The sequence below is a fragment of the Astyanax mexicanus genome, chromosome 8, assembly GCF_023375975.1.
Source record: "Astyanax mexicanus isolate ESR-SI-001 chromosome 8, AstMex3_surface, whole genome shotgun sequence".
Lineage (NCBI taxonomy): Eukaryota > Metazoa > Chordata > Actinopteri > Characiformes > Acestrorhamphidae > Astyanax > Astyanax mexicanus.
In genome coordinates this window covers 287,312-305,374 of record NC_064415.1, presented here as the reverse complement: position 1 = coordinate 305,374, position 18,063 = coordinate 287,312, and the positions used below count along the sequence as shown (strand labels likewise).

Genomic DNA, 18,063 nt, shown 5'->3' with positions numbered 1-18,063 from the left:
GCCCCCACCCTATGGAACTCCCTCCCCCTTACCATTCGAAACTCTGAGTCCCTGCACTCCTTCAAACGTCATCTCAAAACCCACCTTTTTCAAGTTTGCATATGAACATTGACACATGTGCATATTGTACGTGTGCATGTGAAATTTTCTGTAAAGCGGCTTTGAGTACCAAGAAAAGCGCTATATAAAATTGATTTATTATTATTATTATTATTATATGTGCAAATAAAATATAAATTGCAATAAAACAGATTGTAATAAGAACAAATTTGTTATATTGAAGTGATTTTATCTGGTTGAAATATATTAAGTGATTCACCTGTTCTCCAGGTGAGGGCGCAGTTTCCTCTATTGAGAATATCTACATAAACTAAACCAGAGAAGAAGAAGAAGCTCTGCAGTGTTTCCATAGAGAACCACGAGCCTGAATACTGCAGGTAAACAACTATAATATAATATAATACACTTTAATACACCTTTATACTGGAGGCAAACAACTATAATATTATATATTATAATTATAATACACTATAATACACCTTTACACTGGGTCAGTAGAAGTTCTAGAGTAATGGACTCTTATTCCACCAACAGAAGAAAAGTTTTAGAAAATTAAATTAATATGAAATCATTAAATAAGCTGTAAATATTTTGTATAAAGAGTATAATGGAGTATAAACTAAATTAAAACAGTGTATTTATGATTTTCTCAGAGATTCTATTAAACCCTGTAGACAGTAATTGTCTCCTGTTATTAATGAACACAGTGATTTATTTGTATTTATTCTCTTTAACAGTCTGAAAGCTCGTGATCAGAAAAAAGCTGCTGATAAAACTTAAAATACTTAAAAACTAAATTACCATAAACACACACACAGTGCTAAAGAGCAGCAGCAGAAATGCTTCTGTTTTATAATAAACAGCTGTTTTAAGATGTTTACCTGCACTACTGTAAATGCAGTTACTGCAGTGTCTTTAAATCTTCTTTATTCTGGAGCAGAATGATTATTAACATTTATCTTTAATAGGCTGATGTGTCTTAATACTGATTTTTTTGCAGAATGTGGCTCAAATCTGATTTTTTCTTGGCTGTGTGAACTCAAATCAGATTTGAGTCACTTTCATATGTGGTCCTAAATCAGATCCACGGACATGCGACATCCATTTCCCTTTATAAAGCTACGAGTCTCTCCTCTCTCTAATATGAGGGGTTTTGTTGTTGGTGAAGAAGGAGGCGTTTATACAGGTATCAATGTGCAGCATGTGAGACGATTCAGGAACAGATTCTGTGTTCACATTACACACAGATACAGATCACTTACACTTACACTGAATGTGAACCGACAAGATACACAAATCTGATCTGAGCAAAAAATCTGATTTAAGCAATGTGCACACTCTTCTGGGTTTCATACAAAGCATTGAAAACAGGAACTGAATGTCTTAGATCTTTTGTTACTCTGTAGTACCAAGACATTTCGGTCATTCCCTTTGTGGTATCAAATTATGATGCCTAGACAAAAACTTCTCTTCATCTGTTAAATGTGGTGTAATAAACCTGATAACCTGCAGTGTGAACCCATTTCCTGTTTTACTGCATAAACTTTTATTGTCTTTTTCCATTAGGAGATATGGATCATGAGAACACGGAGTCTCAAACCTCCAGTACTGAAAAACCCGTCAACATGTCCAACAGAGAAAAACCTCACTGCTGTTCAGACTGTGGGAAAAGTTTTACCCAAAAGAGTTCTCTCAAAGTTCACCAGCGCATTCACACTGGAGAGAAACCGTATCACTGTTCAGACTGCGGGAAGAGTTTTACTCAGCGGATTTATCTCCAACGACACCAGATCATTCACACTCAGGAGAAACCGTTTCACTGCTCAGAGTGTGGACACAGGTTTAACAGACAGAGCACACTCCAAACTCACCGGCGCGTTCACACTGGAGATAAACCGTATCAGTGCTCAGAGTGCGGGAGGAGCTTCACTGTACAGAGTAACCTAATAACACACCAGAGAATTCATACTGGAAATAAACCACATCACTGCTCAGACTGCGGGAGGAGGTTTACTTTACAGAGTCATCTCAGAGCACACCAGAGAATTCATACCGGAGACAAACCGTATTGCTGTGCAGTGTGCGGCAAGAGTTTTACGCAAAAGAGTAATCTCCAAACACACCAGCAGATTCATACCGGAGATAAACCGCACCAGTGCTCAGAGTGCGGGAAGAGCTTCACTCAACGCAGCAGTCTTCAAATTCACCAGAGAATTCATACCGGAGAGAAACCGTATCACTGCACTGACTGTGGGAGGAGCTTCATCCAGCATAGCAGTCTTCAGATTCACCAGCGTGTTCACACTGGAGAAAAACCCTATCAGTGCTCAGAGTGCGGAACCAGTTTCACTAGACTGGGTCATCTCCAAGCTCACCAGAGAATTCATACCGGAGAGAAACCGTACCGGTGCTCGGACTGCGGGAAGAGCTTTACTGTGCAGAGTAACCTCCTAACACACCAGAGAATTCATACTGGAGATAAACCCTATCAGTGTTCAGACTGCGGGAAGAGTTTTATTCAGCAAAATAGTCTCAGAATTCACCAGAGAATTCATACCGGAGAGAAACCGTATTACTGCTCAGACTGCGGGAAAAACTTCAGACATTCAAACTTCAAGACTCACAAATGCTTAAAGAAAGAGGAAGAAACCTGAGGATTAAAACTGAAAAAAAAAGATTATATTCATGTTGTTATATATTTATTCATTTATTTTGCATCCAGTTTTGCCCAAAACGTTTAATTTCCTATTTTTTATATTCAACTACTTGCATGAATAAAATCCATTGTTTAAGAATAGAACATTGGTAGGTGCCGAATTATGATTTTGCATATATTACAGGGTTCCTGCAGGTCCTTAAGAGTCTTAAATTAAAATCTGGGTAATTAATGTCTTAAATTGTCTCAAATGTACTGTAAATTTGCTGTAGGTATTCATTTTTTTCAGATGCCGTGTTTAATGCAGGTGGGAAAACAGTGCCTCATCATAAACATCTAACCCGGGGAGAGAACGTTTAGCAACGAGCTAGCTAACATTAGCGGCTAGCTACCTAACATACTAACTTTAGCGGCTAGCTAGCTAACATACTAACTTTAGCTAGCTAACATTACCAGGGATAAAACTAAGGTTAGCAGAAAGCTAGCAAACATTATCGGCAAGTTAGCTAACATACTAACATTAGCAGTAAGCTAGCTAACATACTAACTTTAGCTTAAATGAGCTAGCTAATGTTACCAGGGATAGAACTTAGGTTAGCGGAGAGCTAACTAACTCTAGCAGTGAGTTACCTAACATACTAAAGAAACTAGAAGAACTAAAGGAATTTTGACGACGTTTGTGGGTCTTAAATTATTGAGATCTTAAAAACCATTACATTTCTCACACTCATATATTATATAGATGTATTAAACACAGAGTGATCTATTTTACGTGTTTATGTCTTTTATTATTTATTACTGTGGGAAATCTTACGAAGAAACCTTGTTTTACCTTGAATATATTGACAAACATCTCACAATCATGATTACTTATCTTAGTATCTAAAATTACATAATCATCGTGTGAAACCTTGTATTTTATATGCACTAACCAATACTCACACTACATTTGATCATTTCATAACTGTTTTATATGCATTAACCAATACTCACACTATATTTGATCATTTCATAACTATTTTATATGCATTAACCAATGTTAACACTATATTTGATCATTTTATTACTCACAGTATATTTTTTACACATTTATATAGAAAACTAACCATTAACCACCATATTCTTCACGTATATAGTGAAGCATTGTTTTTAACAAGCATGTGACTAAACACAGGCCTTAGGCTGACAAACTAACCCACATGATACATAAACGTATAGACCTAATTGTATGGCAGACGAATCACGCGCCACTGACACCTCACTGAAACCCATTGTGTGATTGCATGTTTTTCTCACTAACAGCTACAAAATCAGCAGATAGTGCATTCTGCATGACCTCGCTTAATACAGAGACTTTTGGGCAAACAATACGGTCTTTCTCTCTCCGTGCACGTAAAGTCCTTCACCTGTCAAATTGAGGAGGGCATGCGCACAGGGAGTGCAACACTGTCTAATTACTGAACAAATGCCGGACTGTCTGCGCACACTCAAGGCCAAAGACTAGCGAATCTTGAGCGCTAACACGTAACACCATGCATGCTGACAGGAGATGATTTTAGCAACGCCTCATCGGCAGATATCACGTCATTTTTCGTATATACATGGAGTCAGATCATTAGGGGGGTCAGAACGTATGCTGAACGGTCGTAACCGTGTTTGTATGTTCTCCTGAATTCAGTAATAAATACTTGGTTTGCTTTCAACTTCACCTCCATCTGTCTTGACTCTCCATTCAACGAACACGCAAGGGAGTCGTAGCCCAGGCGAGAGGTGGGTGCGGACCCACCTTTCAATTTTCATTTCTACGACAGATGGTGACCCCGACATTTTGGACCCCAAAGAGTCTAACAGAAGGGCAGCATCCGACGCCAACCCACTCACGGCCGAACTTCTACTAAAAAGGTAAGCAGAGCCGGTTTTATCAAATTCTGCATATTGGTTATTTCTAAATTTGAGTGGATCGGCGGCCTGGCTGCTGTCCGGAGGGAAGCAGACAGCATACTGAGCTGTTTATAAAAAAGAAAAAACAAAGAGTAGAAGCTGTTCCTACTCAAAGGTTTATAAAAAGATTAGATGTTGTTCCTAATCAAGGGTTAAGGATTGGATGCTGGCGTCTCCCCCCGGCTTCTGACGAGAAGTTCGGATAACGGCCAGGTGCAAGGCTCACCTCGATATTGATCCGCTCGCAAAAAGCCAGAGTAGACGCTGTTCCTACTGACCTCTATTTTAATTCGGTTAAAAAGAGCAGAAGTTGTCCCTGCTCGGGTAGACGAAGTACACTACTTCTCTATTTTGATTCGGTTGAAAAGAGCAGATGCTGTGCCTGTTCGGGTAGACGCTGTACCTACTTCTCTATTTTAATTCGATTAAAAAGAGCAGATGCTGTCCCTGCTCGGGTAGACGCTGTACACTACTTCTCTATTTTAATTCGGTTAAAAAGAACAGATGTTGTCCCTGTTCGGGTAGACGTGTACCTACTTCTCTATTTTTATTCGGCTGGAAGAAATAACAAAACAAATAAAACGGGGTATACATGGCAGTATAAACTATAAGTTTGAGGGAAGTGAGTCTGTGGCCAATAAGTGTGAGAGAGTATGCGTGTGTATGTGTGCTTATTCCAGGGACTGAGTGTGTCTGACTTTGTGATTGTGTATGTGCGACTGACAGAGAGAAAAAGAAAAGGGTCTACGAGTGTCTGTTACAGGGATTAAAAGTGTGCGTGTCCAGTTTTCCGGAGAGAAACACAGCCTTGTGTGGCGGAGAGATAAAATGTGTGTGCGGCAGCGAATCAAAGAGTGTGTGCGAGAGAGTGAGCGCTGCTGAAATGTGTGTGCGTATGTGTTAGACTTGTGTGTGGAACTGTGAGACTGAAAAAAGTGTGTGCGTATGCGTTACAGTGTGTGCGAGACAGAGCGAGTGAAACAGAAGTGTGTGCGCAGGGTTCCTGTGAGCGGTGTGATTGGTTGAGTGTACGAACTCTTGTGTGTAAACGAAATAGGAATGGATGAGTCCCACTGCAGGGGAGGAGTCCAAGGTGAAGTAGGTGGAGTTGGTCCAGCCTATTGGCTCTAGACTGAGAGGTTGGCTATTTGTGAATTAGCACTTGTGAGATGGGGGACAGAGGTGAACAGGGGGAAAAGGTTTTTGTATGGATAGAAATAGATATATATATATAAGAAAATATAAGGATATACAAAACCTAACTATACAAGGTAAAGATCTATCTGTAAACGGAGCAGTGCAGTAGATATTACTAATGGTCATAAATAATTCAATAAATAAAAGAGTAAAGTGTGATGACATCGATTACGAAAGTGACTGATGCTACATATAACTATAATATAATATAATATATGCATAGGTTATAAGACAGTTCTAAAATGAAAATATGAAACTGTGAATACCCAATCATGAGTAAAGTATACTTTAATGTAAGCAAGGTTGGGGAAGTGTTAATATTAATAATTAAGTTGTTGAATAATGGTGTGTGACTGGAAGAGATGATTAGAGAATTTAGAGAATTTAATAAAGGGATTATGGGGTTGGTTAGCAACACAAATACAAAATAAAAAGAAAAAGGGGAGTCAGAATTGAGGACCATAATTACCTTAATTTTGGGTATTAGACTATATCTTGGGGGCCCTAACCTAACAGGGACGCAAATCTAATAATGAAAATAATGAAGGTGTGTGGCTGTTTCGGAATCGTTAATACTAAGCAATTTGGATTGGCCATTTTTACAACGCTCTGTCGAATCTTAGCAGTACATTTTTCCCCATATAGTTCACTATTAATTGTACAGAAGATGTATGCTAGAAATTCCAAAATATACTATGCCATGCAGTACTGCTGTATAAGCTGTACTCAGAGCAGGACGAATAAACATGGTTTCTTGTTTGATTCTTAAATAATCAGTTCAATAAATAGAAAAATTCTACATAGTGAATAGTGAATGTGTTAATAAGTGTGCCATTCCAAACACAGCTTTTTCTATCAGGGGATTTAGTCAATTATCTTATTATTCGTTTCTTATTCAGACTGATCTGCTACCTGAATGAGACTTATATAAGCCAGATGTAATATCTAATTTCTCTATGATCTCATGGATATCCGTCTATGCTAATATTTTGATTATCTTAAGAGCGATAGTAGATTTCAGAAACCAGTGAGGAAAGACCTTATTTTTATTTTTTATTATTATTTTTTAAAGGAAACGCAGTGTTGCATCTATTTCAAGCTACAGGGAATTGGGTATCTTTCTGATAAGGGGACATAATCAAATATATTAAAAAATTGAGCCTTCTATTTTGCTTTCAATACGCTTTACTTTCTGCAATGAAGAACTTGCTTTACTTTCTGCAATGAGGAACTTGCTTTACTTTCTTTCTGTATAGTATTAAATTAGACTAAAAAGAGATCTGGAAAACAGCATAAATTTGGTTTTCATGCTTATACAATGTCACCTATAAAACAAATGCATAATTTTCTGGCTGTAGCATGAAAAAAAATCAACTAAGCAATATAAAATTGTTTCATCTGCATAATGGTAAAGTTTGCAATCTGAGAAGCAGAGCCAGCACTATAATTTATGTATATATATATTAAATAAAACTGGACCAAAATTTAACCTTGTGGTACACCTTTAAGGTACAGATGCCAAATCTGAATAATTCATTGACATGCACTCTTTTGGGTCTATTTCTGAGCAGTGGCATCAAAGCAAATAATTTAAGCTAAATTAAGTGGAAGAGAAGGGGTGATAATGATGGTAATAAATAAAATATGTATACAATAATAACAAATAATAAACCATGGGTACTTGGTGCCTTGCACAGGCTTTCACGGTAAACACCAGAGTGTGCGTTTATGACGGTGTGACATACCTGGGTTTGCGTTCCCTGGCTGTTCCCTGCGGGGGCACTACGGCGCTGAATGTTGATTAAACAGTGCTGCTACGCTGTGTGTGGTTCAGTGTGATAGGCTGGTTAGCCAAAGACGGGTAAGATCCCAACGTACTACAACGGGACAACCTAAGGCAGGCACAGTCTCGATCTGACCACCACATGCATTTTAACAGAAAACGGAGACAACATAGTGGAAGGGAAGCGCAGCCCAGGGGGGAGTGAGTGGATGAATGAAGTGATGGGGTGTGTGACAGTGGAGGCCTGGGAAGGGTAGACCAGCCCAATGGACAGTAAAAGGGTGAAGCAATTTTGTGTTAAGTTTTCTGAAACAGAAATTCTGTTTCAGAAAAAGGGGGAGAGGTAAATAGATGATCATTATTACCACCATTATTTGCCCAATAATTATTTTATACTTTTTATCTTTTTTAAACCTATTACCTTTTTCATCCCTCACCACTATTACTAAAATTTTTGACCAATCATTATTTTATAGACGTAGAGCATTTTTTTTAAAACTTTTAGCTTGTTTATCTTTTAAAGTTTGGTTTTAAAACAACCACTATGCAGATGAGCGATTACTTTAAGCAATATTGTAAAAGTTTTAGCTTTTAAGACAAACTCAATCCTAACTTTAAAATATGAAATGTAGACACAAAATTAAACTTTCACTATTCAACATGTAAGCCATTTTTTGAACAAGAAAAACAATGTGTGAGGTTTGATAAATTGTTTAAGGAAATAGATGTATTGTTGATAATTGTGAAAAGCAATCTGCTGTGCATCGCATATGCATAAATACATATTGAACATATTGATCAGTAAATGAAAAGCATTGTTTGGATTTACTTGCTATAATAACGTGGACAAAGCAAAGCATAACATCTGTGTTTATTAATATTGCTAACATTATTGTCTGTAATGGAACGATTGATACAGAGAAAAATAATCACGTTCCACTTCTCCCAATTTTTAAAGCACTAAATAAAATCAACTAAATATAGAAATCAAGTCTTTATAAAATCTTGGGAATTGAAAAAGTCAGAAACATAATTTCTTAGTAAAATAGCACACCGCAGAAAATTAAAGTGGCAGGTAAAATAATATAGCCACAAGCGGTGATTCTGAAGTCCAAGCAAAAGTAACCCAAGAAAGCCCAGTACATCAATATGGAACCATTCCTGAGACAGAAGCCACATTATGTGTAGTTTGTGCAGAATTTTAAACTTTGGGCCCTGATATTCTATTAATCAGTGTGGATATGGAGGGGAAAATAGAGCAGCTGATCATTACGATCTATATAAAAAACATGATTCAGATATATTTCCAAATGTTTGTTCCTTATTTATTATCTATATAGTATTACCAATACAATATAAGAAGATATGCAGGAAGCATTCAGTGGTAGGTTTAACAGCAGGTGTGTTTAAAGCAGCAGCTTTGGGCTGTGAAGCAGTAAAATATGGTCTGTACAATGATGCTGCAGAGTTGAGGTGTGTTTGTGAGAGTGGAAGTGTTTGAGTTTGTGAGTGTGTGCATGCACGAGAAATAGTGTGTGTCTAGTGGTAAACTGGGTGGTGAACATTAGTAGTGTTTGTAAGATCTAATTTGGATATAACAGAGCCACAGGGAAGCAGTTACACTAAAAGGGAAAGGGATGTGAACAAAATGAAGGTAAAAGCAAGTAATTAATGGTGATGATAATTAAATGTTGCAATTTACAATTGAAAATGACTAAATATTAGGGATTGAACGCACATTTGACAGTAAAGATCATGATTGAATATAACTGAAAGACAACTGAAGAAGGTAAGAAAACAAAAATTGGGCTGAAATCTGTGCACAGACAAAATTTAAATATGAAATAATTAACTTCCAAGGGGAAATTAGAGCTCAAGTTATGTGTGATAAATGTATTTTAACCATGTATTTTAACTTGCAGAAAAGGAGACACGGAGGACCCCTAAAAGACTTCCAAAATGAATAGAGAACCTTAAACATGATTATAACGAATACAAAAGTCTCGTTTCAGATCTGTTTACACAGGGGGAGAAGGAGAACATGGTGCAAAGGTGGACCAGTCCAGACACAGAGTGAGGGTTCCTCCGCCATTACGCACGAAAGGGGAACGAGCCTGGCTGGATTGAGCCTTTCCAGGTGACTGAGAGAACAACGTATGCAGATCAACTGACAGGCGAGGGTTCTACAGCTGTGCAGCAACAGAGATCGCTTAGAGAGCCAGAAGGAGAGGTGAGCACAGCAGCTGAATCGTCTGACCCAGATGGAGGCCCGCAGCAGGAAGGAGGGGCAGCAGAACCCCCGCAGCACGGGCCTGGCCTGGCCACAGCAGAGAAAAGATTTCTCAGAGCACAGCAGCAGCAGCACACAGCCTGGCTGTGACCAAGTAGAGGAATTGAGGGAGTGACTCATTCAGCAACGTTTTGATTGCGTCAAAGTACACTACATACAGAGACTCTAAAACACATCTCATTAAAAAACACACATAGTCTTATCACACACCAGCTCATACTTTTCATTGACTGATATTGCAGACATCAAGAGCCAGAATAAAGCTCTTCGCACGCGGGGCTGAGGTAGTCTACCTTCAGAACCCTGAAACAAGAAGAAAGAAGCGACGAACAAACACGCATTGCAACTTTAACATTTACACATATAGGGGTATAAACTGTGATTTGCTAAATTAGGGGGGGAACACATTATTCTTCTTTGCAGGTTGCCTTGGACGCCTGGACTTTGAAAAAAAAATGGAATTGTAAAAAAAAAAAAATATATATACACTCTGTAATTTTAACACTTACACATATAAGGCTATAAGATAACAAGTTTGCTAGATAGTGGGAAACTTAGAGGGAAAACACATTTTATGGTTTAAAAATGGCTTGGTACGGAAAAAGGGGGTGGGACAGGTCAAAGTACGGAAACTATAACGGACCAGCATTTCCTCTGGCTATTCCAATATGGCTCCAGATAATAATAACCTTGCCCTCATGGGTATCATGATAATAACATTGGCCATCGTATCAAAGCAAGAACAACTAACAACGGTAGAGGGAACAATTGTAAACACATCAGCAACCGTACACCCGACAAACGCAACAACTACAGACCAGACAATACAGCTTAATAGAATCAAACGATCAACCATCAATCAGCCTAACTCAAACTGCATCAGGCGCTGGGGAGGTATAGAATTAGACTAATATTGGGGTGAGATGACAATATGGACAGTGAACTTATGCGACGTGGTTACTTGTGGTAAGCAGGGGTCCAAGGGGGAAGCGGTGTACTTGTGTTGGTCCCGTGATGATAATCTTAAGTGTAACCATAAGGGGGATTCTGACGAAGACCTTCACATTAACATAAAAAAGTTTTTCACCTCATTGCAGCATTTTTTCAAGTTGAGAAGCTAAAATAGAATGTGTATTTTACTATATTGTTTATTTTTTCATATATTTTTTTTTAAAAATAGAATTTTATTATCATTTGAATCTTATATGATCCAGAATAATTCTCATTACCGTTACAGTAAATGACGAAGCTAGATCAACGGTTCAAAACATTTTTTGATGACTAATTTCATATTTCCACAACACATCCCATCAACTTAACAGCACAGTCCTTGACAATTACTTTGATCTTTTTTATTTATTTATTTATAGTTAAGCAACTCTCATTACCGATACAACATTTGTAAAATATCTTTTAATTTTTTAATTAATGAAAATTATTTTAGAATATGTTTGATCAAAAACTCATGTGGACAACAGGTGAGGGGTATACTATAGTAAAATGAAGAAAAGTTATGATAAGATGTGAAACATTTAAAACAATTAACATTTTAGATCCATAACGGTAATGAGATGCTCTTAGCTAATTTCACAAATAACTTAAAATGCTAATATGATAACAACCTATAACTTTGCCAACTGTCGAAGCCTTGTATTGTGATAATATTAATGAAATAATTTTTTTTTATATTTTTAAAAGTAATGAGTATTAAACCATAACGGTAATGATAATACACAGTGTAACTGAGGACAGTTTTAGTAATATTAACACAGATTTCTCAAAGGGAGAGAATAGTAACCAACTGACCTTATCTCCATTTTGAAGCTTGTCTCTGAAGTGATGCATCATGGGATAGCTGATCAATTTAAAGGCACAGTGTAATTTTTAGGGGGGTAAAATCATGAAACGGTAATGAGAAAAAATTCTTCGGACACAGTTATTTTGTTTAAAATCAAGTACATTTTTTGGTTCAAAAATATTTATATTATGTATAAATATTGATATTTTAAATTATAAATGACTTTAATCTATTTTATTGATTCGATATGCTTAGTACTTTTAATATGGTTTAACTTAAAATTAGAAGGAAGGGGTACGGACACATAACGGTGATGAGAATTTCCATATATATTTTTTTAATTAATTTATATAAAAATAATTTTCTATGATAATGAAAACAATTGATCCATACAGTACTACCTATTTGCTTTACACACAATATCAGAGTTTTTGTGAATTAAGTACTGATTTTAAAAATTGTCATGGACATGTTGCATGCAGCTTCATGAGAATCACCCATAACACCGATTAAGCAGCTTAATAAAGCCAGACCTTGTAACAAGTGGGAACACGTAATTAGGTCGACACATGTCAATTGGGATCGGCCTATACTGGAATGTGAGGAAGAGCAAGAGGAACTGCTGTAAACCAACTAGTCTTGGGGATGACTTTAAGGTTATGATGTCACTTCCTCCTTTGATAGAGTTCATCTCATTAGCCGCCTGGGTGGCAGAGGGGCTGTGAGAGAATTTTTCCTGTCAAAATAGGTTGGAAGGCTGCCGCGACAGGTTTTCGCTCCCACATTTTAGTAAAATGTTCATACACATGTTTTCAAGTGTTGAACATATGTAAATACATGATTTGGAGGAATTACGGTTTGTCGACGTATCTGTTTGATACGTCGAAAGGGGGAATTGTGGGAAATCTTACGAAGAAACCTTGTTTTACCTTGAATATATTGACAAACATCTCACAATCATGATTACTTATCTTAGTATCTAAAATTACATAATCATCGTGTGAAACCTTGTATTTTATATGCACTAACCAATACTCACACTACATTTGATCATTTCATAACTGTTTTATATGCATTAACCAATGTTAACACTATATTTGATCATTTTATTACTCACAGTATATTTTTTACACATTTATATAGAAAACTAACCATTAACCACCATATTCTTCACGTATATAGTGAAGCATTGTTTTTAACAAGCATGTGACTAAACACAGGCCTTAGGCTGACAAACTAACCCACATGATACATAAACGTATAGACCTAATTGTATGGCAGACGAATCACGCGCCACTGACACCTCACTGAAACCCATTGTGTGATTGCATGTTTTTCTCACTAACAGCTACAAAATCAGCAGATAGTGCATTCTGCATGACCTCGCTTAATACAGAGACTTTTGGGCAAACAATACGGTCTTTCTCTCTCCGTGCACGTAAAGTCCTTCACCTGTCAAATTGAGGAGGGCATGCGCACAGGGAGTGCAACACTGTCTAATTACTGAACAAATGCCGGACTGTCTGCGCACACTCAAGGCCAAAGACTAGCGAATCTTGAGCGCTAACACGTAACACCATGCATGCTGACAGGAGATGATTTTAGCAACGCCTCATCGGCAGATATCACGTCATTTTTCGTATATACATGGAGTCAGATCATTAGGGGGGTCAGAACGTATGCTGAACGGTCGTAACCGTGTTTGTATGTTCTCCTGAATTCAGTAATAAATACTTGGTTTGCTTTCAACTTCACCTCCATCTGTCTTGACTCTCCATTCAACGAACACGCAAGGGAGTCGTAGCCCAGGCGAGAGGTGGGTGCGGACCCACCTTTCAATTTTCATTTCTACGACATTACGAAGCTTACAGCCAAAAGTCAGTGTCTCAGAAAATTAGAATATTATATAAGAACAATTGGTATTTTGGCAGTCGGCGAAGTCCTGCTGGAAAATGAAATCTGCATCTCAAAATCATCACTGATTGGTGGAAACTTCACACTAGACTTTAAGCTGCTTGGACTGTATCTCTCCACTCTTCCTCCAGACTTTTATTTAAAAAATAATTGTTTTTCAAAATAAAAGTTCTAAAAGTTCCGTATTTAAACTAAAGAATCAGCTTATATCAGAAACAGTTGACGTATTTCTGTGCTCTGTTTGGAGAGAGAGGATTGGCTGGAGATTGTTCTAAAGAATTATTTAGTTTTGGAAACACTATCAATCTGTTATATGTTTGACATACAGTGATAAGAACAGCTGTGAAATCCGATATAATTATCATATACATCTTGTGTCATCTATTTTATTATAGTTAGTAGTTTTTATTACAACTGTAAAGCAGAAAGCAGGTGGTGACTGTCGGGAAAATTAAAATAAAGTAAAATTAAATCAAATGCAGTGTTTCTAATGGTTACTTTTTTTACGGTGATGTTTGTATAGTGATATTTTATTATTGCAAACAGTAAAATATTTCACATCATTACCACACTGGTAACGGGTGGGTTTAAAATCAGAGTGCGGTGTAATACCGCTTCAGTCCAGCAGGGGCGCCAGAGCTAAACCTGGGGATAAAAATGAGCAGAAGAAGATCCGCAGTGTTTCTGTAGAGAATCAGGATCTGCTGCAGGTAAATAACTATAATATAAATTATACTGTTTTATATACTGTATATAATATATAATAACTCAGTTCTACTGTAATGGGTGGGGGAATAGAAATGTAGAATATAATACAGATTTTAGCAGATTTAATTCAATCTCTCAGCCTGTGATAATATAATATCAATAATAATTCTTTATTATTAGTTAAAGGTCAGTTTTTCTGTTTTACTGTAGATCTCTCTCCTCACTCTAAAGCTCTGATGTTCTGTTTTACACCAGAAAGATTATATTTTTATTCATAAATTAAACAAGTTTACAGTGAGAATTAGAAGAGATCAGGCTGAAAACATTTTACTGTTTAATCAGGTTTAATTCAGTCTAAAACACTGTTAATGTCTCTGTAATTTTTCACATTTATTTAGTTTTTTTCTTTGTATTTTATCTCTGTTCGTGTAAAGCACTTGTATTGACGCTGTGAAAAGTGTTTTTCTCCTCTCTGTTCTATTTTTTTACACTTTAAAACCAACACTTTTTAACCAATACATTTCCATTATTGGTTAATGACTTTTTTTATATTTTTATTTTTCCAAAACTTATCCAGGCCTGAAAACTGCTATTTTTAAATTCCTTGATTTATCCAGGTTTTTCAGGACCGTACGGTCCCTGACAAAACGAACTGCTTTCACTGGAATATTTGTTTGTTTCTGCTCTTTAACTAATACAACTAATACATGCTGATGTTGAGTTGAAATGTATTTGTTTAATTTTATTACAATTAAATATCATCTTTTATGAGTAATTTACTCATATTCTCATTTGTCTTTCTCTTTCAGGAATTAATAACGTCCTCACTGTCCTCCTGAGATCTAATTTATTTCCCTAAATACATCAAATAATACCTTAAATAAACATGGTCTCTATAAACTCTAAAAATGAAGGAGCTTCTTCTCCCTCTCGCCTCATTAACGCTTCAGTTGTTGAAAATAAAGAAAAACAAACAGAGATAAAGAGATGTTCCCAGTGTTCAGAGTGCGGGAAGAGTTTTACTCAGCAGAGTTCCCTTAAAGCACATCAGAGAATTCATACCGGAGAGAAACCCTATCACTGCTCAGTCTGCGGGAAGAGCTTTAGAGAGGGCTGTTCCTTCAGGAAACACCAGAGAATTCATACTGGAGAGAAACCGCATCACTGCTCAGACTGCGGGAAGAGTTTTCGCCGACTGACTCATCTCCGAATTCACCAGAGAATTCATACTGGAGAGAAACCGTTTCACTGTTCAGACTGCGGCAAGAGTTTTAACGTGAACAGTAATCTCCAGAAACACCAGAGAATTCATACCGGAGAGAAACCGTATTACTGCTCAGAGTGTGGGAGGAGCTTCAGAACTAGCGATTTCCTTAAGAAACATGAGCGAATTCATTCCGGAGAGAAACCGTTTCCCTGCTCAGAATGTGGGAGGAGCTTTAATGAAAAAGGTCAACTCCAAACGCATCAGAGAATTCATACCGGAGAGAAACCGTATTACTGCTCGGATTGTGGGAGGAGCTTCAGAACGAGTGACGTCCTCAAGACGCACCAGCGAATTCATACCGGAGAGAGACCGTATTACTGCTCAGACTGTGGGAGGAGCTTCAGAGCGAGCGGCGTCCTCAGAAAACACAACTGCCATCATAGAACAGAAGCGGCGACACAACACAGTGTGGGCGGAGCCTCAGACACTGAGATATTCTGCGTACCTGTGAAGGTAGACTGAGGCTGTAATCTGTTCTGAGGCGAATCGGGGATCTCTCTGCGTTCGCTCAGTCGTTTAGCGTAAACTACTAAAAACACTCGCCGACGAGCCTGGCAAATATTTGTCATGCTAGATATCTGACTCAGTCAGAGACTGGGAGTCAAAAGCAGTAGCTACCTACAGCAGCCAATGGGATCACATAGAGATTGTGGTATGTTACTGGCAGCAGTGGATGAAAGAAGCTGATGTGTTTTTTTACCAGACTTTTATCCTTATTTTTAATGATGAGTCTTGGTTTTGTTTTGGTAAGGACGACCAAAGAATCTGTGTGGAGGAAATACAATCAGCACCAACAAGAACAATTTGTTGTCATGATAAAGAAGACAACAACATGCTGAGACGTCTGGCATGTTTCTTCTTATATGTCAGGTTAGCGCCACACGATTTTAACCTAGTTTTTAGTGTCGCCAACGCCGGCAACAAAAAATCTGCTCTGAGGCGAATCGTGGATCTCTCTGCGTTCGCTCAGTTGTTTAACGTAAACTACTAAAAGACGTTCGTCAATCCATAGCAGACTGATCTTGCAGACGCCCAGTAAATATTTGTCATGCTAGATACCTGACTCAGTCAGCGACTGGGAGTAGTAACTACCTACAGACAGTGGAATTATGTAGAGGTCCAAAACTCATCTCCTCCATTAGCAGAGCTGTTTATATGGATATCCATATATACATTTATATAGAAATATATATCTGTTCCCCTGTTAGATCAGTAAATCACTGTTAAACACAAGAGGGAGCTCCCGAGTGAGTCCTCTATGAATGAAGGTGAATGGAGCTAGAAGTTAATATAAAACTATATTAAAATAGTAACTAAATGCTTATTCTTAGTATTCCTTTCATTTCAGAAAGTAGAACAATGTGTTTTACTAAATAAACTAAGAAATAGTGCCTGTATATTTCAGTTTATCTACAGAAAACACAGTATTTACAGTTTGACTCTGTAAAGCACTATTGTGAGCTGACTGAAGCTGGAGTTACAGTCAGAGCACTGAGTTTAAAATGTTTATAACTGGAGTTTAAACCCCTAATAATTATGTATAATTATATGATATAGTTCGATCTTGAGGACATAAGTACATATTTTAGTGTTAAACTGATCAGCTATTTATAAATTCTGATTTTACTCAGTTGCTTCATATGAACTCGTTCATGTTGGGCTCACTTTAAGTGCGTATTCTCCTCTCTGGTTTGGCATCACTAGATCTCCTGTGTTTAGTTCTGGCATGTTCTCGAGAATCTGGTGAATCAGTGATTTCCCATTGTAAAAAATAGTGTAATTTGTGATCCCGTGTCACTAATTAATTGTGTAGTGTGAACCTTTATTAGCCAACAAGGCAGCCTGTCCTGATTCTGAGAGACGCTACTTCTGTGTATGTAGTGTAAATAAATATTGCCCATATCAGTCTAAATGTTTTATTCTGAATGGCGCTGCAGCTTCAGAACCCTAATTGTTTTTTATACACAGCTTGTTGTTTAGCACTGCTATAAGATGTATTGTAATGTGCATGTAAACATTCTGCATCATTTAAAAGTAATAAGTAAAAGTTTTCTTGTTTGTAAATAAATCATTTAGCTTATTGTGTCTCCTTCATTTTTGTATAAGTACATAATTATTTTGCACTCCTACAGATGAGATACTATCACTTGTGTGTAAAAAATGCATTTTGAATAAATAAACAAACAAAAAATAAACTATGGTGATAGAAAGCTTCATTATGATGATGTGCCTGAAATTTTATAATGTGTTAAAATTGCCTTTTCAAAAAAAGTGTGCTGTTATAAAGTGCTGCATGTGGTTAATAGTGGGGTGAATATGTCTGTTCATGTACCTCTACAGGTAAGAGAGACAGGTGAGTAAATGAATAGTGATACAGTGGTGTAAAGGATGTATCTGCGTATGTGGAATGTAACTCCCTCAATGCACAGGCAGACACAAGTGGCTTTCT

General features: G+C 37.2%; 3 protein-coding genes across 9 annotated transcripts in view; all 3 read left to right on the top strand.

The window, feature by feature from the left end:
• The window catches only part of LOC103022226 (gastrula zinc finger protein XlCGF7.1), a 70,920-nt gene that overhangs the window by 24,798 nt on the left and 28,059 nt on the right, over positions 1-18,063 (top strand). The gene's annotated exons all lie outside the window — the stretch shown is intronic.
• LOC103024826 (zinc finger protein 239) overlaps positions 1-18,063 on the top strand; it is a 74,871-nt gene that overhangs the window by 41,424 nt on the left and 15,384 nt on the right. The window contains exons 1-2 of one of the 7 annotated variants that reach the window (XM_049482641.1): positions 13,587-14,349; positions 15,157-17,809. The exons of 5 other annotated variants lie outside the window; for them this stretch is intronic. In XM_049482641.1, coding sequence (XP_049338598.1) covers positions 15,234-16,076 — 843 coding nt within the window. In that variant the 5' untranslated portion in view covers positions 13,587-14,349; positions 15,157-15,233 and the 3' untranslated portion in view covers positions 16,077-17,809. Of the gene's footprint in view, positions 1-13,586; positions 14,350-15,156; positions 17,810-18,063 lie in introns of those variants that run through there. One more of the 7 variants, XM_049482643.1, reaches the window with a different exon arrangement.
• Positions 221-3,509, top strand: LOC125780463 (zinc finger protein 239-like). Its single transcript, XM_049482630.1, has 2 exons — positions 221-437; positions 1,627-3,509. Exon 2 carries the CDS (start codon positions 1,632-1,634, stop codon positions 2,712-2,714), a length of 1,083 nt encoding a protein of 360 aa, XP_049338587.1. The 5' UTR covers positions 221-437; positions 1,627-1,631; the 3' UTR covers positions 2,715-3,509.